General features: G+C 40.9%; 1 protein-coding gene across 1 annotated transcript in view; it reads left to right on the plus strand.

Annotated features, from left to right (window-relative positions):
* The window catches only part of LOC118853460 (teneurin-3), a 324,419-nt gene that overhangs the window by 248,161 nt on the left and 50,901 nt on the right, over positions 1 to 25,357 (plus strand). Inside the window, exons 18-20 of the mRNA XM_036763567.1 lie at positions 11,637 to 11,869; positions 13,411 to 13,565; positions 14,374 to 15,248. Coding sequence (XP_036619462.1) covers positions 11,637 to 11,869; positions 13,411 to 13,565; positions 14,374 to 15,248 — 1,263 coding nt within the window. The remainder of the gene's footprint in view (positions 1 to 11,636; positions 11,870 to 13,410; positions 13,566 to 14,373; positions 15,249 to 25,357) is intronic.

Here is a 25,357-nt window from a genome sequence, read left to right on the forward strand (position 1 = left end):
CTGTGTCAAAGATGGAAATTGGGGGATTTCAGATCAGACTTGATCTCAGCAAAGGAGCACTATGAGAAAAAGAGTAGAGATGAAATTAATGTGCTCAAAGAGAGTCAAAAAGTTTGGGAATTCCTAAAGGAGTTGATAAGAGGTGAATAAGAGACTTGCTGGGTGGTGCTGAGAACCTACATGAGATCACGTAACATAAATTTGACCCCCGATTTCAGGGTGTACACAAAGTAAGCAATTAATAAATGCCATTCCACTCATTCATTCATTGATGAGTTTCTCCAGTAATGCTGGACAGCCCAGAAACAGGTGAAGGCAGATGGCAGGCACTACCTAGAACTAGAGATTAGCGGAACTAAAATAACATTGTGAGGCAAAGGAAAGACCGTTTGCTTTGGACTCATGAGATCATAGGCTTATAATGAAAGGTACCTCAGGGATTCATGACTTAAGCACTCTTCATTTTACAGATTTTGAAACTGAGGCCCAGAGTGGCTGAGGAACTTGCCCAGGGTGACACAGCTAGTAGGTGTCTGAAGTGGGATTCCAACCTGGGACTGCCTAACTCCAAGCCTGGCACTCTATCCCACTTCCTCACAGGACCCCGTCCCCACCTCCCCATGGTGTCACTGTCTATAGGAACTTAACCTCTGTATGTGTCACTTTACTTTTCTTGACCTCAATTACCCATCTATAAATCTATCCAGAGACCCCAGGATAGAAGGTTAGAGGAGTGAGGGGTTGGATGGAGGAGCCTAGGGGTGTTCTGAAGTGATAGACTCTGGGAGTCTAGACAAGGCTCAGGGAACCTGAGGCCTTGGGGCCACACGTGGCCCTCTAGATCCTTAAGTGCAGCCTTTTGACTCACTTAAGTCCGCACTTAGGGATCTCGAAGGCTACATGTGGCCTCAAGGCCACAGGTTCCCCACCCTGGTCTAGACCAATTAGGGAAGCCCATGAAGGTAGAACAGAGATGAGGAACAGCAAACAGATAGAACCCAACATTCCACTAAGGGAAGAATGGCAGGTTGCTACAAGCAAACATTACCTAAGTAGCCCATGCTACCTAAAATATCTTAGGTCAAATATGTTCCCCAGGCTTTTCTACTGTAGCTTCCTGTTGATTTAGAAAAGTTAGCTCATTCTTATGCCCTGTCACCGCTACCTGAAATGTCCACATAAACCTAGCTTTGCTGAACTTATCTGCTCCCAGAGGAGCAGTGCCATACCTACAGCTTTGTTTTGTTAGCGTCTGAGGCAGACAGGAGGTTAGATTTTGAGCCAAAGGAGACCTGGAGCCCATCAAGCCCAAGCCCTTCATGTTACAGATGATGAGCCTGGGCCTCAGAGGCGAGATGACTCGGCCAACATAACACACAAGCAAGTGGGATTTGAATGTAGGGCCTCTGATCCCAAAGCCGGGGCAATCCGAAGCCACTGAATCTGTGACCTCTCTTGGGTTGAGTGTGAATCATACTGGCTCGGGAACTCACTGTAAAAAGGCTGGAGAATATGGGGATGCTAGGTAGCCTAGAAGATGGAGCATCGGACTTGGAATCAGGAAGACCTGATTTTAGTTCTGGCTTCAGATACTTCATAGCGGAGTGACCCTGGATAAATTATTCAGTTTCTCTGAGCCTTGTCTGTAAAATGAGGATAATCGTAGCACCTGCTTCCCAGGGTTCTGGTGAGGACCAAAAGATTTACCATATTTAAAATGCTTTGCAGACTTGAAAGTGACACATAAATATTAGCTACATATAAAGGGGGGAAGAAGAGGAGGAGATGAAGATGACTGGGTGAATCATCACGGCTCTGTTAAAATGGGTGGAGTTCCATTGTGCAGACTTCTCACAGTACCCTGGGTGTACCTGGCAGTCTAGATCCAGAATTATCTCAAAGGCAATGGACAGATTACTTAGGAACCATGATCTGTTAACCAGGAAATAAGTGTCTGCTTGGATAAAATCGGCATAATGCTTGCTATTAATAATACTCGTGGTTATGAAGCAGTTTTTCTTGCAAGTATTTTCACTGGCTGGCAGTGCAGGTCATCCTGGTATTCCTCTCATGATCTCTTTGACCCTTTTCCACTGCACCCTGGTGTGACTGAGGCTCCATCCTTGGACCACCTTTTACTTAGGCTAAGCATTTTTTTTAGTTCACAACACTCAGTTCCACAAGTTTTTGAGTTCCAAATTTTCTCTCATTCCCTCTCCTTTCCCCCCACCCCCGAGACGGTATGTAATCTGATACAGGTTCTACATAAACCTTCCCATTAAACTTATTTTCACAATAGCCAAGTTGTAATGGAGAATTATAACCAATGGAATGAACCATCATGCTAAGCTTCTTAACAGGCTGTTGTGGTTATACAAAGTCTTCCTCCAGTGCCTTGTGGGAGCAGGGAAGTGACCTTGGGTTCCTGAAGGCTGTTGATAGCAGAGCACAGCCTCTGGCCAGTCTCACCAAACAATGATATTAAATCATCAGCATCATTTGTACACGTTAAGATGTGCAGCGCTCCTTACATGCAATCTCATTTGATCTTCATGACAACCTTGGGGGGTAGGTGCTGTTATTATCACCCCCATTTTACACATGAGGAAACTTGAGAGAGCTTAAATGACTTGCCCAGGGTCATAGAGGTAATATGTGTATGAGGCCAGATTTGAACTCAGGTCTTCCTGACTCCCAGTCCATCGCTGTCTCTACTGCACTTCTTAAAAGGGTCACAGATTTAGAACCTGTGATCAAGAAGGGTCCTTAGAGGCTATTTTAGTCACCAAGGAGACCCAGGAGGGTGAAATAACATGCAAGGTCATGCAGGCAGAAAGTGTCACAGTCCTGATTTGAACTCAGGTCATCTGGTTACAAACCAGTGTGAGACAGACTGAAGGTGATGTGTCTGTAAACAAGGCCCAGCCTCTTTAAATTGAGAGGCTGGGATGAGAAAGACTAAAGTCAGGGCAGTAGGCTGATCATGAAGGGCCTGAAATGCCCTACAGTAGCTCAGCTTGGACTGCTGAGGCCTTGTGCTGGGATAGTAGCATTATGGATGGAAAGGGCCCTAAAGTCACAGGAACATAAGGATATAGAGTCCATCAAGCCCAACACCTTAATTGTACAGATGAAGAAATGGAGGCGGAGCTTAAATGACTTGCTAGTAAGTATCTGGGGCAGGATTGGAACCCAGGGAATGGGATCAGAAATATTTTGAAGGAAGAATTGGCAGGACATAGTCCCGTGAAAAGGAAGAAAGTCAAATCATTTTTTTTCACCTGAGCAAGAGGAGCAAATGATGAAACAGGAGATTTCAGTTTGTTAGATAACTAAAGAAAAATTCATTAAAGCATTGCTTTGTAATTCATTTGAGCTTTATTCATACATAGGAAACTTTCCATTTGTCTGCCCTGCCCTTCACGCACTCTCCTCCTTCCATCTCTTGGTCTGATCTGGTGACCTTGGCAATTTCTTTGTTCTCCCTTTCATGCCTCAAATACAGGTTATGGGAAGATTAAGAGTGGGTAATAGAAAGGAAAAGAAATCCATAAAGGGCTACGTGAAATGTGGTCAATTTAATTCTAAGTTTGTAAACATTTACAATTTGTGATATGATTTGTCAAATTATACAAACACAAGTGTATGTGTTTGTGTGCATACGCATACCTGTCACTTACTGTATTTCGCTGGTTTGTACTCACTGACCCGTTCAACAGATTTCATTAGTTTTTACTAATTCACTCATTCAACAAACATTAAGCAATGGGGAAGCAAAGTGACCCTGGCCCCTCGGTGAGTTTAAAATCTATTGGGGGTGTGTACATACATGCATATACATATATCTGTTAAATATAGATTGATGTCTAGGAGGTGAAGAGAAGAGCACAGCTCACTGAGGAAGGGGGCATTTTAGGCGAGCTTTGAAGCACTGGGCAGGGATTTGTGTAGGGATTCCTTTGAGGCAAGAGAGAAGGGGCAAGCAGTACATGCCAAGCAGGGGGAATGTTTGCTGCCAAGGCACAGATGGCATGGTGAGGAACAATGAGAGGACCAATTTAGCTAGAACATAGAGTGTGTGAGGAAAAGAAATGGGCAGAACCTGAGAAGGCGGAATGGAGACACATCATGAAGGGCTTTAAGAGCCAAACAGAGGAGAATGTCCATGGATACAGCGACAAGAGATGTGGTCTGACCTATATTTTAGAAATGTCGACCTGGAAGCTGGGGAGGAGGACTGAATGCGAAGCATAGATACTTGAAGTAGGGAGACCAGTTGAGAAACCATTGCAATAAACCATCCAGGTGACAGGGCTGAGCTTGGGAGGCGGTGGGGGGGGGGGTGCGGCTTTGTAAGTGGAGAGATTGGGACATAGATGAGAACAAGTCTGGAGGCAAAATCATTAAGACTTAGGAACCAGAGGGTTGAGGGAGAATGAAATGTTGAGCCTGATACTCAGATTGTAAACCTGGGTCACTCAGAGGGTGAACAGAAACAGTAAAGTGAGGAAGCAAGGAGTTGTGGTTGGGAGTTTAGTGAAGGATTGAGGAGTTCCATTTTGGAGATGCTACATTTAAGATACCTTCAGGACATGATGCATGTACGGATGTAGGGATCATCTGCTTAGAGGTGATAATAGACCACCAATAGAATAAGTTAGCTAAAGAAAAGGGCCCAGGATAGAGCTCTGGGAAACACATAGTGGACAGGCCTAGGATGTAAGGTTGAACTGGTCATGTGTATTATTGAGAACAGATGAACAGAGCAGAAAAGAATATGAACAGAAGCAAATGAAACCAAGATTGGAATGAAGGACTTGTAGAAGAGAAAGGGATGGAGGACACAGTAAAATTAAAGGAGGAATTAGGTTTAGGAGGAGTTAATCAGGAGAGATCGAATGATAGGTTATGTTGGAGAGGGGACTTTCAGTGCTCTGCATCAGGGAGGTAGAACATTATGAATGATGTTCAGATCAAGGGTCAGTCAATCAGTAAGTAAATAAACATTTCTTAAGTGCCAGGCACTGTGTTAAGCCATGGGGATACAAAGAAAGGCAAAAGACAGGTGTTGCTTTCAAGAAACTCACAGTCTGTTTGGGGAGAAAACACGCACACACCTTTGTACAAACAAGACACGCTCAGGATAAAACGAACATGATCAGTAGAAGGAAGGCACTAACAGTAACGTGGATTGGGAGGGGCTTCTTATAGAAGGTGACATCTTAATGGGGACTTGCAGAAAGGCAGGGAAGACAGGAGGTAGACAGGAGGAGGGGGAGCATTCCTGGCATGAGGGACAGACAGTGAAAATGCCTACAGTTGGGAGGTAGAATTTCTTGTGCCAAGGAGTCTAAGGTCCGCAATGTGTAAGAAGACTGGAAAGGGAGGAGGGACCAATTTATGAAGGACTCTGAATGCCAAAGAGAGGGGGTTTTATGTTTGCTCAGGGAGGGAATGGGGATCCTCTGGGCTTTATTAAATGGGGCAGGAAGGGGTTGGGGTAAGAAATGACATTGGCAAAGCTTCCTCTAAGAAGATCACTTTGACAGCTGAGTGGAGAGTAGACTGGAGGGGGGAGAGACTTGTTGGAAGGAAACCAACCAGCAGGTTGTCCAGGCATGAGGTAAAGAGAGCAGGTACCAGGGTGGTAGGAGGGTATGCATGTGAGAAATGTTAGAAAGTCAAATCAACTGAATTTGGCAACAGACTGCGTATGGAGAGAGCACAAGGAACTGAGAATGACTCTGAGGTTGCGAGCCCAGGTGACTAAGAGGATCGTGGTGCTCTCAAACATAGAAAGTTAGGAAGAGGGGGAAGATAATGAGCTCAGTTTGGGATATGTTAAGTTTAATGTCTCTATGGGATGGCCAATTGGCAGTTGAAGATGAGAGACTGGAAGTCTGCAGCAGAGAGATGAAGGTTAGAAAAGGAGATTTGAGAATAGTTGATAAATCAATCCATGGAAGCTAATGAGAGATAAGAGGACCCAGGATAGAACTCTGGGGGAACCTCCATAATTGGGGGTTGGAGAATCGGCAAAGAAGACTGAGAAGTGTTCAAACGAGTAGGAGGAGAAGCAGGAGAAGTGTTCAAACAAGTAGGAGGAGAAGCAGGAGAGAGCGATGTCATGAAAACCCAGAGAGAAGAGTGTCGAGGAGAAGGAGGGTGCCTGGCAGTGTCAAAAGCTGCAGAGACACCGTGAAGGACGAAGAGGCATCAGATCTGGCAACTCAGTTATTCCATAACTTTGGAGAAAGGAGTTTCAGTTAAATGAGGAGATCAAAAGCCAGACTGTTAAGAGTTAAGGAGAGAATATAGTGGAGGCATTGATTATAAATGGTCTTCCAAGAATTGATCCACAAAGGAAAGGAGAGAAATGATGGATGAAACACAGACATGTTTGCAGGGAAGCAGCCAGTAGGCAGGGAGAGATTGAAGAGAAGTGTGATAGTAGCAGTGATGGAAGGAGGAATATGTTAAAGACGATGGGTAGGAACTGGAAGTTCTTAAAAACTTTTTTCTGACATCAAGTCTAACTTTGCTTCTTCACAACCCCTATTCTTTGCCTTTGGTTCTTTCCTCAGAATCCTGGGATCATGTGGGGATGATAGAGGAGGCAATTTACTGGAAAATGTGGGATGGAATGAGATCACTTCTGCATTTAGAAGGGTTTGTCTTGGCAAGAAAGGCCACCTTTCCTTGTTGAGACAGACAGGGATGAAGGTGGAGATTGTGGCAGAGGCATCTGGGAGATAGAAGATGAAGAGAAGAGATTAAAAAAAGTGTAGGAAATTAACTGTGGTAGGTGGGATAGTAAGTATTGCCCTACATGTATTTGACTGAAGGGGAGTGAAGAGAAAGGATGTGGGAGTAGAAGATTGATGAACTCTGAGGTCAGAATGTTTGAGAGGACACTGACTTATAAACTGAACTTCTAAGTAGGAGGTATGAAGAAGACAACTGTGAGTCAGGAATATATGTCTTGAGAAAGTTTATTAACAAGAGAGTAAAGGATCAAATGGAATGGGTGGGCAAAAATGGATAGAGACTATGGAGGGGTGGGTAAGATTAAGGTAAATGTGAATTGAGGTGTGGAGAGAAAGAGGAGAAAGGATTTTGTGAATGATACATATGAGGGAATATGAGATTGGGAAACCTGCCAAAAGAAGACGAAAGTTAAAGATAAAATGTTAACATCAATGTAGGATTAAATGCCATTTGATGATAGGGCTACTCACCCTCTTGGGTCCTGTGAGCATGGACTCAGTGTAGGCTCTGACTCTCAGAAAGCACAGGATCTCTTACTACTGAACCTCTGGTGAAGGAAGGGTAAGATAGAGATTAGGTCTAGAGGGCTTGGCAGATCCACATCTTTCCCAGAACCTCATCCCAAGATATCAGGGAATACCCTACACAAGCCAAAAGCATTCAGACTCCAAAAGTAAGGCTCCGTCTCTTTCCAACACATACCCTGCTCCCCTTTTCCTATTTAGAGACACCATTATAGGTCTCTCTGTTCCTTCAAAGACAGTGTAGTTTCTGCACCAAATTTAATAAACGTACTTCACAGTTTCCTATTGAGTCAATAATACTCAACTCAAACTGCTATAAAAAAATGGTTCTGATTCCCTAATTTACCAAAGTGATTTGGTTGCTAGAAATTCAGTGACTTCGCTTTTGTATACAAATACATAAGAAAATGTACCTCCAAATGTGCCATATAACAGGGCCAGTAAATTGCAAAAGATGATCCATCTATCAGTGAGATAAGATTCCTGTTTCTTCTGTCCTCCATTTTTTGAAATCATCCTTCTGCTATTTAAAGAAACTTTGTGACAAAACAAATTAGCAAGTCAATGCATTTTCTATATGCCCTATATATATCAAATAGGATAAAACTTCACTAAGGATGGCTTGATAATCGCTGTTATCTAAGCAAGTCAGGAATGAGTTAAGAATGGAATACCATACACTAAAGGATCTCCACTTGACCTGTATTTCTTTGGTTTTGCTATTAGCCAGAACCTTAATGTTACGTAAACCTTTCTACAATGGCGATTCATCACATGAGAGTATTGTGCTCCTGCAGGCTTTCATCAGACATGTATTTTGTAAACCCTTGCATCCTAGCTGACAGCTGCAGCCCATTTTCACTCACTATACTTACCATCATTTCCTTTCTCTTCAACATGGGCACTCCCAACAATGGTGCAGATCACACACTTTTGGTGTCACTCTTGTCTTCCCATAGATCCTTTACTAGGGCCCTTCCTTGAGAGCAGGGATTCTTAAAGTGTTTTTGTGTGTCATGGACCCTTCTGGTGGTCTGGTGAAACCAATGTACCCTTTTTCAGAATAATGTTTTTAATGCATAAAATTTTTTAAAAATCAGATTACAAAGGAAAAGAATTACGTTAAAATATAATCATCAAAAATTTTTCAAAAACCAATTTCATAGATCCCAAGTTAAGAACTCCTGCTCTAGATTTTTTGATATTCCATGGAGACCAGGATAGCACGTTAGACTATCCATTGATTATCCCTCACTCCCTCTGGATGGGCTCATTTCTTTTTCTGGCCATTTATCTTTTGGATGGAGGAGGCAGTGTTGCATAGTGGATAGAACATTAGACTTGGGAGTCAGAAAGGGCTGCTACAATGGAAAAAACACTGGCTCTGTAGTCAGTGGACCTGGATTCAAATCCCAACTTGGGAAAGTCATGATGTCCCAGGGGCTCAGTGTCTTCCGTTATATATAAATGGAGGTTGATGCCCACTAAGGCCCCTTACAACTCTAGCTCTATGACCTGTGATCCAGATTCAAATTCTGCCTCTGACATGACCCTATGGAAGTCATTTCTCATCTTCAGTTTCTTCATCTGTAAGATGAGGGGCTTGGATGTCATGTCCTCTCCAGCCCCTTGCAGTTCTGAGTCTGTGATCTTGGGATTCTTTCCATGACTTCTTCTGTGTAATTCTTTGGTTTCAAATTTTCACAATCTTCTTCAAATTGCCCCCAAAATCCTCACTATAACTTATATTTTTTTATTTTATTTTAGCATGCCAGTAAGTCTCATCTTGATTTGCATGTGGGAAAGGTTTGGGCTGAAGAAGTAGCTTCATTGTATAAGGCTGAGGTTTTGCTTCAGGGAGCTTGTCTGAAGAGGTCCGAAGATGCATCCAGCACCTGTCCAAATCCATCAACACTTCAGTGCATCTTCAGTCTCACTGATGTGGGCAGTCCTTCCACAGACACAGTTACCCCACGCTTTCTCCTTCTGCATCATTGTTGTCCATTTTTTCCCATAATTTCACCACCTTGCAAGGGTTCTTACCTTTTGTTGTGTGTCATCCCTTTGGCAGCCTAGAGAAGCCCCTTCTCGGAATAATTTTAAGTACATAAAATACATGTAATTACATAAAAGTGTAATTTTCCCATACAGCTTAAAAGACCCCCTCAGATATATGCAAAGACTCTCAGATTAAGAACTGCCATAAAGGGACCACCCAACATGATGAGAATTGTCTTCTCTTTCTCTTGACATCATGAATATGCTAATGGAGTAAACAAGATGACCACCATAGGTGCACAGACCAGAGAATATAGATCCAGAGCTGCAGGGACCTCTGTGAAGTTTGGATTCAGCCAAAGGGCTGCACTTGAGGGCCTAGAGGGCCACATGTGGCCTCAAGGCCCCAGGTTCCCCACCCCATCCAAGGCCATCTAGGGCCCAAAGAGGTTAAGTGACATGCCCAATGTCACACGGGTACTGAGTAGTGCAAGGCTTTCTCCACTAATCTATACTTCCTTAGCTATCCCTCACTTTTATCATGTGACCAGCCCATCTTTTTGTTGTTCATACAACTCTTTGATGATATTATTTATTCCACCTTTCCATCTGTCCATATAATACTCTATATTTTTCCTTCCTGAATAGAAGAGGTATATATACAACCTGGGCTTTTAATTTGAAAGGAATATGTATGGAATCTTGTAAAGCCCCATATGTTCTATGAGAAAAATTTACAGACTTGTATGAAATTTCTGCTTTCAGGGGGTCTGAATAGGATGACTCTGAATGAATGAATGAAAAAAAAAACATCTATTAAGCACTTAGTGGATTCTAGATACTATGTAAGGCCCTAGAGATAAAAGAGAAAAAACAAAACAGTTCCTGCCCTCATGGAGGTCACATTCTATAAGGCAAATATGATCCATACAGGGGACCCTCTGCCTATTGCCAGTTGAAGAAGCCTAAGGATAAACTCTGACCTACTGCTTTACAGCTAAAATAACTCCAGAAATCATAGACATTGTTCCTTTTAGGAAGAAGCAGCATCATGGGAAGTATTACCTTCTCTTTAAAAAATGATGAGAAAACCATTTTACCATGATAATAATTACATCAAATCAAATAGCTGGGATAAAATGAGATAATGTGTGTAAAGCACTTTGCAAGCCTTAAAGTGCCATGTAAATGCTAGCTATTACCATACAGCTAATTTTCCGTTACATGTTTTAGATGTTAATATAAATATAGGATGAAATGTCAGCCTTCATGTGACTTTCCCGTATGCTATTAAACAACAAATTCAGTAAAACATGAATTAGTACATAGAGTTGATTTTTTTAATGGGATCTTAAATTACGTTAACTCTTTCATCAAACAGAAATGTGAAGTGTGGGGTATTTTGTATTTGTAAAGAGAATCTGTCTAAAAAGATATAACCCAATTACATGTCATCATCTGTTTATAACTTTGTTCATGTTAGTCTTCGCAAGTAGCAGTACATCCAATGTGTTACATTAGCACTGTTTTATATTTACAAAACGTGAGGAACCACATTATGTGAACAGATGTTTGTGTCTCACCAAGATTCGCAGATCGACTTTAGAGTTTAATTTGCAAACATCAGAAATGAAACTGCCTGATATGGCATTCAGGCTCTGGGCATTAGGCAGCCAGTGGAGATTGCCTCCTGCTCTTCAGTGACCTCATTTCAGCTCTTAACACTATAAATCAGGTCAAAAATTGTAACTGTAGCAGGTTCTGTTTCTGGATTATGATGTAGCAGCTGAGGAGGGCATGGTGCTACATTGTTTCTCCTGTCATAGGAGAGAAGAGGGTAATTCCCCCAGACGAGGCACTCCTGCAGTAGCAGCCTGCTATGCCTTTCTAGAGAGAGTTTATAAAGGTATAGAACGCTGGCAGTACAGTGACAGGGCATCAGAGTCATTTTGGGCTCAGCTCCAAAAAGTCTTTGTCTTATGTATCATTAAAAGGGGGGAGGGGGTGATTACAAAAAAGATGCATGTTACTGAACTGTTAAATGGATCATGGGATTTTGAGTTGAAAGGGACCTTACAGATCAGATCATTCAGTCCAACCCACCTCATTTCATGGATAAGGAAATAAATGACTAGAGAAATAAACCAGCTTGCCCACTTAGGGCATTTAATAAAAGGAAGCTAAGCAGTGTTAAGATGGGCAACAGTTTCTAGATTATTTTGAGACATGCCACTCTCTTTCCCATGTTTCCTAGTTTCTAGCCAGCCTTCTAGAATCTAATTTTTAGAAATTATTCTCTCTGTATTCAGAGTCACTTATGTTTAAATATGTGATCCCCTTTTACAGCAGCAACCCAGCTCACAGATACTACCTTGCAACGGATCCAGTAACAGGAGATTTGTATGTTTCCGACACGAACACCCGCAGGATTTATCGCCCCAAGTCCCTCACTGGTGCAAAAGACCTCACTAAAAATGCTGAAGTGGTGGCTGGGACAGGAGAGCAATGCCTCCCATTCGATGAAGCAAGATGTGGTGATGGAGGCAAGGCTGTGGAGGCCACACTCATGAGTCCCAAAGGTAGAGACAGCCTTCTGTTGGAGGACTTTTTTAATATAGAAAAGGGAAGGAAATCCAGTTATTGCTTGATTGTCTTAAATGCTGAGTCTGACCTTTTGCTCAAAGCTGTGTTGAGAGGAGGTGGTTTCCAAATCTAGTGTTTTTAAAAGCCGTTTAGCACAAAACTGATAGAAGAGTAAGTTGATTTTACAGTAAATATTGGGTTCTTGGTCTCTTTGATTTCATGCCACTTTTTTTCAGCTATCCAAAGAATAAAGCAAATACTCTGTTATTCAGGACAAATTCTGTTAAAGGAAATTTTGGACAGGGGTGGGGGGGTGTCCAAATTCTTAATTGTATTGAAGTCATCTTTGTAACTGAAGAATTCTGGTCCTACTTAAAAAATCTCCCCAAAGCAGCCCCATTAGCACTCACCCAGTTATGAACTGTTCGACTTTTTCTTTGTGTATCATGAAGAAAACGCTTAGCATGTGGGATTTCTGGAGGTGACAGGGGCTAACAGCCTACAGGATAAACTTTCTATCCATCATACTAGACATGATTCGCTCTTTGCCATTTAATACAGTATTTCATTATAGCAAGTGACTACTGTATGGACAAGGACTAGGGGGGAAGTGTTTGTTGTAGTGAATTATTCATAGTAGCAGATTTTATCGTCAAAAGGTCAACAAAGCACTACCTCAAGCTTGACTCTATTTTTGTTAGAACGAATATGGTACAAAAAAAGTTCATTGTAGCAAAATTTAACCCATTTCTACAATTTCTAGACATGCGAAAAAATTTGATGTCACCATTTTGTACTTAGAACATACTGATAATCTTTAGTTGTAGTAGATAGAGGACTGATCTCAGAGTCAAGATGTGGGTTCAAATCCCAAGCCCTGACAAATAACATGCTAGATATATGACCCTGGTCAAGTCATTTTCCCAGTGTTCTAGGCAGCCTACTCATTCAGAGGTTCTTAACCTGAGGCCTGTAAACTTGGTTTTTGTTTTTTGGTTGTTTTTTTTTTCGTTTATAGATAGCTGCATTGCAGTATAACTGATTTCCTCTGTGATCCTATGCAACTTGTTTTATGCATTTAACAACCTTATTTTGAGAAGAGAACCATAGGCTATGGCCCAGATTGGCAAAGGAGTCCATGACACAGAACAGGATTGAGGACCATTGCTCTAAATTAGAAATTTTAGAACATTTGACAGATATGCATAGGAAGCAGGCATTTCCTCACCAAGGGTTCCTTAACCTGGATGAAATCCACAGGTCCAGGCAAAGAAAGAGATAAGGCCTGAGCCACTCATTTACAGCTTGCTGGAGATTGTTCACATATTTACATCTCTCTCTAGTACATTCTCCATTGTTTGTGATACAAATAATAATACTAAACCCTTCTAAATATATTTGAATTCCACAGACATACCTGCCAACTTGTATAATTCATCACCAGTTAGCTACTGAATAATCTCTCTGTGATTGCTATGTGATCAAAAGTAATTGAGTTTTTTTTAATTCCATAACATTTTACTTCTCTTGAACACAGGGATGGCCATTGACAAGAATGGCTTAATCTACTTTGTTGACGGAACCATGATCAGAAAAGTAGACCAGAATGGAATAATATCAACTCTCCTGGGCTCTAATGATCTAACGTCAGCCAGGCCTTTAACGTGTGATACCAGCATGCACATCAGCCAGGTAATTTAAATGTTTTGTCTTACACATAGCTTGTTTTACTAGACAAATAGCATCCGGCAGCTCGTATCAGTTGTATTTGTCACATGTGGCAGTCTTCAGGACAAACTTCTCCCAAGAGATTGTCTCTAAATGTCCTTAGGAAATGACTCTTTAAAAAAAAAACTTCCTCTTTCACAGTCACACTCATGATAAACTCAGTATGGCACAGAACTGCAACATTAGTAAGAAATGATAGAGCATTTGTAATAAAATTCTAGTAGCAGAGCAGCCTGAAGATATTCTTAAAAATAAACCAAAGTGCTTAAGTCTCTTAATCTGTTATGGTGAATGACTTAGGTTCTCAAGTAGTATGGAAAACCCACTAGTATTAGTCCCACTGGACTTTTACTTAGAATTGGGAGCTCTACCATTGCCCTGATTGAAAACACAATAGAACACTAATGTATTCATAACCTCGAAAGTACTGGGATTTAGTGCTTATTAACTGCTATCAGGATGCAAACCCAGAATATATGTGCTCATATCCCACCATTATCCACTGACTCACTACATATAGGCTAATTTGCTGTTTGTGTATAGCTCTAATACATCTTTCTGTGAGGTGTATTTTTAAGTAAAATGTTATTTCCTCCATCTGTCTTCACATAAGACCTTTAAGCTTATTTTACTGTGGCTATTGAAAAAGCAATTTTAAAGGAGTTCATCAAATGGAGGTTAATTTCACTGAATGGTCTAATTTCATTTAATGCCAGTAAATTAACAGCAGTGAAGTAACAGACTAACCAAACAATTTCCTTTTTTTATTAAGGTGCGTCTGGAATGGCCCACTGACTTGGCTATTAACCCTATGGATAACTCCATTTATGTCCTGGATAATAACGTAGTTTTACAGATCACTGAGAACCGTCAGGTCCGCATTGCTGCCGGGCGGCCAATGCACTGTCAGGTCCCTGGAGTGGAATACTCTGTAGGGAAACATGCAGTTCAGACAACCCTGGAATCAGCCACAGCCATAGCCGTTTCCTATAGCGGGGTCCTGTACATCACAGAAACCGATGAAAAGAAGATTAACCGAATAAGACAGGTCACAACAGATGGAGAAATCTCATTAGTTGCTGGAATACCCTCAGAATGCGACTGTAAAAATGATGCCAACTGTGACTGCTATCAGAGTGGAGATGGCTATGCCAAGGATGCCAAACTCAACGCCCCTTCCTCCTTAGCCGCGTCTCCAGATGGTACCCTGTACATCGCAGATCTCGGAAACATTCGGATACGGGCTGTGTCAAAGAACAAGCCTTTACTGAACTCCATGAATTTTTATGAAGTGGCCTCTCCGACCGATCAAGAGCTTTATATCTTCGACATCAATGGTACTCACCAGTACACCATGAGCCTCGTCACTGGTGATTACCTGTACAATTTTAGCTACAGTAATGATAATGACATCACCGCAGTGACAGACAGTAACGGTAACACTCTCAGAATCAGGCGAGATCCCAATCGGATGCCGGTGAGGGTGGTGTCCCCTGATAACCAAGTCATATGGCTGACCATAGGGACCAATGGATGTTTGAAAAGCATGACTGCCCAAGGACTGGAGCTAGTTTTATTTACTTACCATGGCAACAGTGGTCTTCTGGCCACCAAAAGTGACGAGACCGGTTGGACTACCTTTTTTGAGTAAGTACAGAAATTAAGATTCGCCTTTGTTGTACAAAATACCATGAAGTCCATGATAATTGTTTTTAAAGTTTAAGGTGTTGAGATTTGGTTTCATATAACAGTCTTCAGACAAAAAAATATGGCACAACTGACCCTTCCAAAAACACATGGTGGATAAACCTTGCTTTGGGCGTGGACACAACACACATTTTCATTTATGCATTTGATTAAAAGATAGCAAAGCTGGCATCCACTGTTTGCAGCTGTCACAGTAGAAGAGCTGTAAAGACAGCTTCAAAGAATTCTGATCAGTCACTTCTGTGTGTTTTTAATCATGTAAAAGGCCTTAGAAGCTTTTTTATCTTCAGTTATTTATTATCAATGGACAAATCACTTATCTGTGAGGACAAGCAACTCTTTAAGGCTGTGAATTTTAAAATAGTTGCCAAGCTGCGTTGGTGAAGGGAGTTTCCTCCCTTGGAGTTCTTCATCTGGACAAAGTCACAGTTCTAGACAATACATACATGTATATGGCAAAGTGCATGTGGGAGGGATTACCAAGAACAAACTGGCAATCAGTCAATTAAGAAATGTTTAATAATAAGTACCTTCCTACCTGTATGCCAAAGCACTGTTCTAGGCACTGAAGATACAAAGATAAAAATTAAATAGTCCATGTCCTCAAGGAAATTATATTCTATCATGTACACTCAGACATATATACAAAGTAATTACAGGGTAATTTTGGTAGTAACAGGAAAGATCTCATGCTAGAAACGAGCTTCAAAAGAACCTAGGGATTCTAAGACACAGAGGAATTACTTTTAAGTTCAATTCAACAAGCATTTGTTATGCAACCAAGAACGTATGTGTGTGACTGCTCCAGCTAAGAAGTTCTGCTGAGTACCTGAAGAAATGAGTAGCCCTAGCACATCCAGTGTGGCTGCTTAAACAGTAAATTCCCCTAAGTCAGTGAGAACCCTCAGTGAAATTAACTGTGGTCCATTTTAAGACCCCTGAGCTTTGCAGTGAATATGCACATAAAATCAAGTGGACTGATTGCTTATTTGAATAACTTTGCAGGGGTCACCCCGGAGAATTAAATGCACACAGATAGTATATTGGCAGAGACAGAACAGGCTTTGAATTAAACGTAAAAATTTCTAACTTTGACTTCATATTATAAGCTGAGACAAAAATATTTTCCATGAGAATGTAGGTCTGGAGCTATGTTGGAAGTTGGTGGTGATGTGCTTTAATACAGAAACCTTTCAGTCGCATAGCACATTTTCTAGAATCTGTAAAGTAGAATCAACCTCGTAACTTGAATTGCTTCTCCTTTTGGAGCAAGTTCCATTTTAATAAAATTAATGTGACCTCGCAGCGAGATTTCCTAAAAGGGATAAATCTTTTTCAGCAGAATGACATTCAAATTCTGTTCTTAACATTCCCTTTCTTCGTTTTAGAATCGCAATAGGTGGGGAATAAATTGGAAGTTAATGGAAGGCACTTCCTTTGCACAGTTTTTCAAAGTCATAGCAGGTTCCAATGCCAAAGAGGCAAAAAAAAAAAAAAAGTATAGAAAAGCGCTTTCCAATGAGATGAACCTGGACAGGAGAGTGCTCTGATTACTAGATTTTCAGGGAATGATGGCAGATGAGATGTTGGTTTAAAGCAGGGCAGAAATGCTGAGGTAAATTGCTAATACAACTGAAGAGCCAAGTCCTTTTCTCTGGGCATCGTCCAGATGTATCTTTGTTAACAGGAAAATGTCTTACAAAATGGCAGCTCTTTGATGTCCGATGTGTGTTTTGGTTTTTTGCCTCTGTATCTCCAGTCCCTCACAGAATCTGGCACATAGCAGGAGCATAATAAATGCTTATTGAATCAGATTAGTACTGAACCAGCACTTTTCAACAGATTAAGTGGTCTGCTTCCCAACTGCAATGGAATTTTAAGTATTTGAAGGCATCCAAGAAAGGGCAGTATTCTGGTGAATATTATGACATGTAGAGCAGTTAGTTTTAAGAGTGAGACATTAATTAAATATATCTTTTTGAAGGGAAAGAGCAATAATAAAATATAATAGGGGTAAGAGCTAAGAAGGTTGTTAGCCATCACCTCACTTCACAAGCGAGGAAACCAAAATCCCCAGATTGATACAGATAGCAAGCAACAGAGTCAGAATTCAAAACCATGACCTCTCCAGAAATTCAGGGCCTCCTTCTTTGCACCACCCTGTAAATAGCTGAAAGGGCTATAGCAAATGATCGTTTGCAAAGCACTTCCCTGGGAGGGAGGGACAAACCAGTGATATCATCTCTGTTTTACAAATGAGGAAACTGAGGATCAGTGGTTAAGTGACTTACCCAAAAACACATAGCTAGTGAGTAGAAACCAAAACTAAAACTTAATTATTTAATCTCCAACCCCACTGCACTTCAGGCATGTGCAAAAATAAGCAAAATAGCCAACTAATAAAATGAAAATGAGCAACTCTTATGAATTAATAGATCCAATAGGTTTAAAAGGAATGAAAGCTCATCACCATCACGCTTCTACTAGTGCAAACCTAGTGAATTTCAAATTAAAATGTATTTACTGAATTTTATTTTATGATAACGATTAATTACCATTCCAAAAATCATGACTCAAATACCTCAGCCCACAGGCCACTCCCACTATTAAGAAAATTTATGCATCTGTATAGATCACTACATTGGGAACACTGGGAAAAATACTGGTTTAATCCAGAAATAAGGGTCTGAAAAACTATTTTAAAGCAAGATGCTCTAAGAAGCAATGTATCTACTGTTTTGCCTCTAGAAATCTACAACAGAACCTGGCACATTCTTACACACGCACAAATTTACAATTCTAAATATCTGTACGTGATAAAAACTTGGAATGATTAGGAGTATGGAGAAAAGAAACAAACAGGATATGTAGAAGATTTGACCTGAGGTGTTCAAAACTGTCAAGTCAGAGTAACAAATGATCTTTTTCTCTTTTATGTCCATTCCTGCCTTTGGACTAGAGGACACCCAAGTGCCACTGGTACTTTAAAGGGTCGAGACCTTTAGAAAGGCATTCAAAAGTCAGAGCACATGATAAAGAGAGGAGGAAGTGAATGTCAGGCCACGACTCCAAAGCCAGCATCTGGGCTCTGAGATAACGGCATGTTCATGTCAGTATACTTTTGATGGAGATTGAAGTTGGAGGAACTCCGAGCACCTGCATCTACCCTACGGCCCATACATCTACTCATCAGAGACGTGACCACAGGGGCCGCTGGGCTGCATATTAGATCCTAAAACACAAATGGAATAGGAAGAACTTGTCCCCTGATAGAGGCAGCAGGTGGACCCAAATCCCCGCCAGATTTAAGGTGTTTTTGTAGTCTTCTGTAGGTTGACAGTTTTTTTTTTTCCACAGAGGGCACACAACCAGAATATTAGTGCACATCAGTAATATTTCATTTCACATGTGTGTGTCCCTGCATGCCTTCTACATACCTGCCAAGGCTATTTGGAGACTCAGGGAGGTTGAGGCAGGAATTAGAAGATGACATTTGACAAGAAGATGAGTTTTCTAGAAAACAAAACCAGGAGTGCATTAGATGCACAGTTATCCTTACCCACGGAAAGAATGCTTATCTACTCACATAATTTCATGGTATTTTTCCCTTAGGACAAGGAATGCATTCTGCATACTCAGAAATTCTGACAGAGTAAACTCTGGGTAAGGGCACAGTGATTTAAAAAGCAATATGACTGTTTGGGTCAACCTGGAATATTGGAGCCAGTCTCAGTGAACTGCGGAGTTGGGAATAAGGGGTGATGGTTACATTTTCTTTTCCATTCAGCTAAATTCAACAAACAAATTAAGTGCCAACTTTGTCCTCGGAATAGATAGAGCTAACTCAGGGCCTGCTTTCAATGAGCTTATAATCTAATAGAAGAAATGAGAACTATGATACAAAAGGGTTGTGGAAGGGAATGGTGATTTGGGCCATTTTTTCATGTAGGAATCAGCATCAGAGTAAAATCTTTGAAGGAAGAAGAGACTTTAACAGGGAGAGATTAGCCAAAAGAAAGACTCAAGGGTCGGACATCCATTCTGAGAGGGAGGAATGGTGTGAACAAATTCAGGAAGGAAAGCCAGGAAGTGAATGAGAGACCAAGAGTAGTCCAGTTTGGTTAGAACATAGACTGGCTGAAGGGGAGTGATATGAGAGAGGGATATATTTGGTATGAATATGCACACCCAGCCCAGAAAAGAAAGAGGAGTCTCTGTACTCAGGTTAAAATTCAAAAGCCAAATTCTTTTTTCTATATGTGCAGCTTCCTAGACTGTCTGGTGAATAGACACTGAGATTGTGAAGAAAGGTTATTTTCTTTTCCGGGGGAACAAAGTAGAGAAAAACTTAGAATCAAGAAATTTTCCTGGTGTTCTGTGTAGCATATACATGACATAATCTCTATTCAAGACATCTTAAAAGGTAAATTACCTAAACACCTTAGCTGCCTTTTAAACATTTTACTAACAGCCAGTCACTATGAGGGTAGCTAGATGCCACAGTGGATAGAGTGCTGGAACTGAAGTCAGGTAGATGTGAGTTCCAATCAAGTGACTTGCCCAGGGTCACGTCACTTAACCTTTGTCTGCCTCAGGTTCCTTCTCTGCAAAATGGAGATTATAAAAGCACCTACCTCCCAGGATTGCTATGAGGATAAAATGAGATGATCTTGGTAGAGCGCTCTGCAAATCTTAAAGCATTATAATAAATGTTAGCTATTATTACTGTAGCCATCACCATTATTATTATTATCTTGGTGATAAAGCTTGAAGCTATTGGTATGAATTTGCATTTATGAAATGCTTTCCGCTTTACAAAGCAGTTTCCTCAGGACAGCCCTGTGAGGAAGGTGGTACAAATAGCAACATTACCATTTTACTAGTGAAGAAACCAAAGGCCAGGGAAGGGGCATGATGTGCCCAAGTGCACACAGGTAGTAACCTGAGATTCACATCCAGATTTTCTGATCACAACGCCAGCCCCCTCTTTTCTCTGCACCACAGCTCATGGTTTAAGCTGAATTAAAGTGGCAGCCTCTGTGTTCCACATGGTCATCGAGAGGGACAGAATCTGGGAGGACAAAGAAACATATATACACATCCTCCTGCACACTTGGCTCAAACGTGAAAGTGAGCAAGATACGGGTACCTGTGTAACTCTGGGCAAGTCATTTTAGCTCTCCTCGATCTCAATTTTCCACATTTGTAAAGCGAAAAGTTGGCTTTGGAAATCTTTCAGCTCTAGATTGACCCTTCTAAAGAACTGAGAAAACTAGATTGTAGGCTGCATAAAGACAAGAGATATGCCTTATTTCATCTTGGCATCCACTGCAGCATGATGCATTGCTATATGCAACACACACTCCATCAACATCTGTCAAATGAACCAATGCTATAGATTAGGGGGAGGGAGTAGCTGAAAGCCACAATTGGTGAAGGAAACTTCCCCAGGAGAATACATACTATCTCCAGTGACCACCAAGAAAATGCTGACTTGCTCTTGGAGATAGTGAAGGCTTTGCGGTAGCCAGTTGAAACAAAAAAACTCAGCAGCGTTCACTCCTGCCTGTAATCCCTGCTATTGGGGACAATGAGGTTGATGACTCACTTAAGCTCAAGAGGTCTGAGATGCAGCAGGGCTAAAGCCCATTATGTGCCCACACTAAGTCAGGCACTAACGTGATAAGCCCCTAGGAGTGAGAGGTCACCAGGCTGCCTGAAGAAGGGCAAACCGGCCCAGGTACAAAATGGAGCCCGTCAAAGCTTCCACACTGATCAGTAGTGGGATCAGACTGTGAGTGGATGCCGCACAAGTGCTGAGGGTACAGAGAAAGCAAACAAAATGTACAAACAAGGGACATACAAGATAAATAAAAATAATTGAGAGGGAAGGAGCTTGAGTTAAGAGGGATTGGGAAAGTTTTCCTGTAGAAGGTAGGATTTTAGTTAGGACATGAAAGAATCCAGGGAAGCCAGGAGGTGGAGATGAGGAGGGTGAGCATTTCAAGCATGGAGGACAGCCACCAAAGTGTGCTCAGAGCTGAGAGATGAAGTGTCTTGTTCATGGAATAGCCAGGAGGCCACTGTTAATGGATGAGAGAAAGAGAGAGAGTGTGAGTGAGAGAGAGAGAGAGAGAGAAAGGAAGAAAAAGAGAGAGTGTATGTGTAGGGGAGGACAAAGTTATACATAGTGTAAGATGACTGGAAAATACAATTATATACGTATATGTACATATGTGTAGATCTTTCTGTATAGAGATTGATCACTAGATAGGTCTTCTAGAAAGAAAGAGATACATACATCTCTACCTTTATGGTGATGACTGATTTATGCTTCAATCAATGTTGTATTAATATAAGATTCTATGTGTGACCTTACATCTTCCCATTGGTTATGAAAATGTAGAAAAGGGAGTGTGGGATTCTTATATCAAAAGAGAATATGTGATTTCTGACTGGCGGAATTTCCCTCTGAAAGGAAAGAGACATAAATATAAGATAAATTTTTTTTTGCTGTCAAATCAATAAGCAATAACTGTAGGAGAGGGAAACATGACCCCCCCCCCCCCGCCAAGCTGGTGGTTCAGGCCAGACAAGAGTGAGAAAGGCTAGTCACCCAGTTACTGAAACTTCACATCTCTGCTGGGGACAGATGGCAGCTGGAGCTCAAAGGCATTCATTTCAAAAACGGGAGATGAAGTTTTCTTCTTGGCAGCTATTTCTTTCCATGTTATGGTAATTACCGTGCGCCTCTTGTGATTCATCGGGGAAGTGGCCGATGGCCTCTGGAAGCACCTTAACTGCTGTTGTATGGTCTGCTAGAGGGGCCATATTAGGTATCAAGTGGTTTGTAATGCAGCTTTGTGAATCACAGGTAGGATTTAGAGTAATATGTTTCATGAGCTGAATAATTACTTATTTACTGATTGAGTAAACAGCCAGCTGGCCTCTGACCTTGTCTCCTACTTGCTTGCTGGGCAGTAGAAGGGATGTCCAGCTGGCTAATGGCATCCCCCTGTGTGCTGATACTGTGATAAGCCTAGTTATTCCCTTCAGTCAGTATTAGGGACTCATTCCATGCTGCTCTTTATACCGTTTACAAACAATTGCCTCACATTATAATTCCTAAGCTTAAAGTAATTTCAGAAAGACTGAAAAGATCTCACTTGCCAAAAATATATTATTTTTTTAAGTTCATACCTAAAATGAAACCTCAGAGACTATTCCAGGCCCTTAACAGCTGAATGCACACAAAAGCAAATCCAATGTATTGAATTGGGCAATAGAATAAATTATTTAATAATAAATGGTATTTCACAGTTCCCTGCATGTTTACACACATAAAATAAAAACCATTGGAACATATCTGGGGCTTTTTTTTGCCCTGCTTTGGAAAAAAAGAAAGATGTGAAAAAAGAAAGATGTGAAGGCAAAGAATTCTAGCTGATTTGTCCATGGCCTCCCCCAAGGTAATAGAGGCTGCTCTATCTTGTGCCTTCCCAGTTTGGGAGCTCTTAGATTTGTGAAGGTGGCTGGGTGATTTTTCATGAGCTATATTCAGATTTGCAGAGCAAATGAATGAGTTCCCCTCTTTTCCATATGTGTAAAGGTGTATATGGGTCTCTGGTTTCTCATTTGGGTGCTATATCATCCCTTATTTTATCTGAGCAATAGAGAATGAGCTTCTAAATCATTTCTTTACCATGGACCATACCGTGCATCCATGGCAAACTCAAATTCCCTCTGATCTCAGTTCAGTATCTCTGGATGCAAAACTTACTAACCTAAAGACCTGAGTTTAAAGAGTTGCTACAACAAGCAGTATTATCAGATTTTGGATTAAAACCAAGCCAAATCCTTATTCAGAATGCAGTATTTGTCATTTAGTTAATGTTAGAAAATTCAGTGGTATTTATACCAAATTGGGGGCTGGAGGTAGGGAAAGTGACTTCATTTCTAATGATCCCAGATCACACTAAGTACCATGACATCTGCAGAGATATTTTGTTCTCCTTAAGTGAGCCTAATTCACTCTGAGCTCTCCCCTTCTGGTATTAGGGGAAGGCACAAATGCCAGGAAAGCATAGCATCTTGACTAATATTCCACAGTCCAGAGGTAAGAGGGTAATTTTTCCTTTGATGGGTATCTGACATGCAACATAATAATATCAAACATGGAAACCACATTGGAAAAGTGTTTCTTCAGGGAAAGGCATATAAAAACTGTTGAAGTGTTAGTCTATTTTATAGGAAAAAAAAAGAATACTGGTAAATTTTCCTTTCCTTTCTTTTCATTGAGCAAAATATGTTAGCAAATTAAGAATGATTTGCTAGAGATTTATCAGCATATAGCTATTTTGCAGTCTTGGGAAAATGCTAAGGTTGATTTCCATTGCCACTTTGTTTGATTGCTTAATATTTTTGCTTTAAATTTTTAATTTCTTCTCTATTATAATACGTATTCCCAAGGATATCAGTAAAAAATGTATACGCTATTGGACAAAGTGCTGCTTCAAATTTCAAACATGAATTTGAACACTTTTAAGGTTACACTTTTATTAAAACATCTATTCATTTAATACCATTCATCCTCCTTCCCCCAAAATAATCATAAGGTAATTAATTCTGACCACTTTTTGGAGAGCAAAAGGAGGAAGATCGGATGGGGAGATGTCAGATTTCCAAGAACATCAGAAAAAAATCCAAGAAAAAGTTAAAATACAAATAAAGCAAATTCTTTCAGCATATCAGTTCTGTCTTGGGAGTATGATTGGCAATTCCAAAAGCTACATTAACTCCTTCCAGTCACTAGAATACCATTTAACAAACTGGCCTTTTGGGCACTCATTCAAATTCCATAGTGTCTCCAAAGAATTAGTGAAGTTTTGAGGCACGTCTAATTCTCTTAAACTAGTTAATAGTTATACAAACTAACCCAATGATCTGATATTTTCAGGACCCAATGCAAAATCAGTTTATTTGTATTGTGACTTTTTAATCTAATAATTATCCAATGGTTTATATTTAATGCCTTAATTTTCTGCAATATACAGTTCTATTTTAGATGGCTCTGTGAGAAGAGGCTAAGGAATGTAAATGTCTACCAAAAACCAGAGAGGAGTTTCATTTTTATTAAGGGGTAAAACAGAAAATTAGCCAGTGGGCATGCTCTTGTGGAGGGGGGAAGAGGGAGGTAGATACATATAGCAACTACTCTTCTCTTTGGTGAGCAGGAGCATTAGCCACACCCCTTTAAGACAAAACACTTAATGAGGGCTCTGTCCTGCATTCAGTGACCTCCAGAAGCGTCCAGGATGTGCTAGGGCCTGCAGGTTTGGTTTGGAGAGTCTTTTAAGAATTCACGGGGGCCTCTTTTCTCACCTAAATTGTTTCCCAGTCACAGGTAAAAAGAAGGGTTTCTCTAAAAAAGCAATTCTTCCCATTTATCTCAGTATCCAGAATAACAGAATCTCACAGTTGGCCTGGCTAGTGAAGCTGGATATGAAGTCCCTCTGTATAACATCTATGAGCACTCATCCAGCCTCCAATTCACACTAACACTGATATGACCGTGGGAAAGTAATTTAACTTCTCTGAGTCTCAGTTTTCTCATCTGTAAAACAGACATATTTCCATTCCATAGTCCCACAAGGCAGTTGTGATGAAAGAGGTATAAATTTTAAGCACTGCATAAATATGTGTTCCTTTTATTATGTACACTTGACTATACAGCTCCTATAAGACAAGAAGGAGACTCCTCAAACCTTTTCCAGTTCTGTCTTTGAGGGGAGATAATCCTGTCGGCTCTCAAAGCTTCTTAGGAATGAGTGCTGAGAAACCATTCTGTACCTTTCTTTTAGAACTTATTTATTCATCACAGAGCTAGAGCTGGGATGTCAGAGATCATCTAGTTCACTCCCCACCCCCATTTTACATTTCGTATTACTTCAAAATAAGGAATCTGAGATGTTAGGAGGTGAAAAAGTACCCCTCCAAAGTCACATAGGGAGCAAACGTGAGGTTGGATTTGAACCCAAGTCTTCTGACTC

Source organism: Trichosurus vulpecula, chromosome 6 (genome assembly GCF_011100635.1).
Source record: "Trichosurus vulpecula isolate mTriVul1 chromosome 6, mTriVul1.pri, whole genome shotgun sequence".
NCBI lineage: Eukaryota > Metazoa > Chordata > Mammalia > Diprotodontia > Phalangeridae > Trichosurus > Trichosurus vulpecula.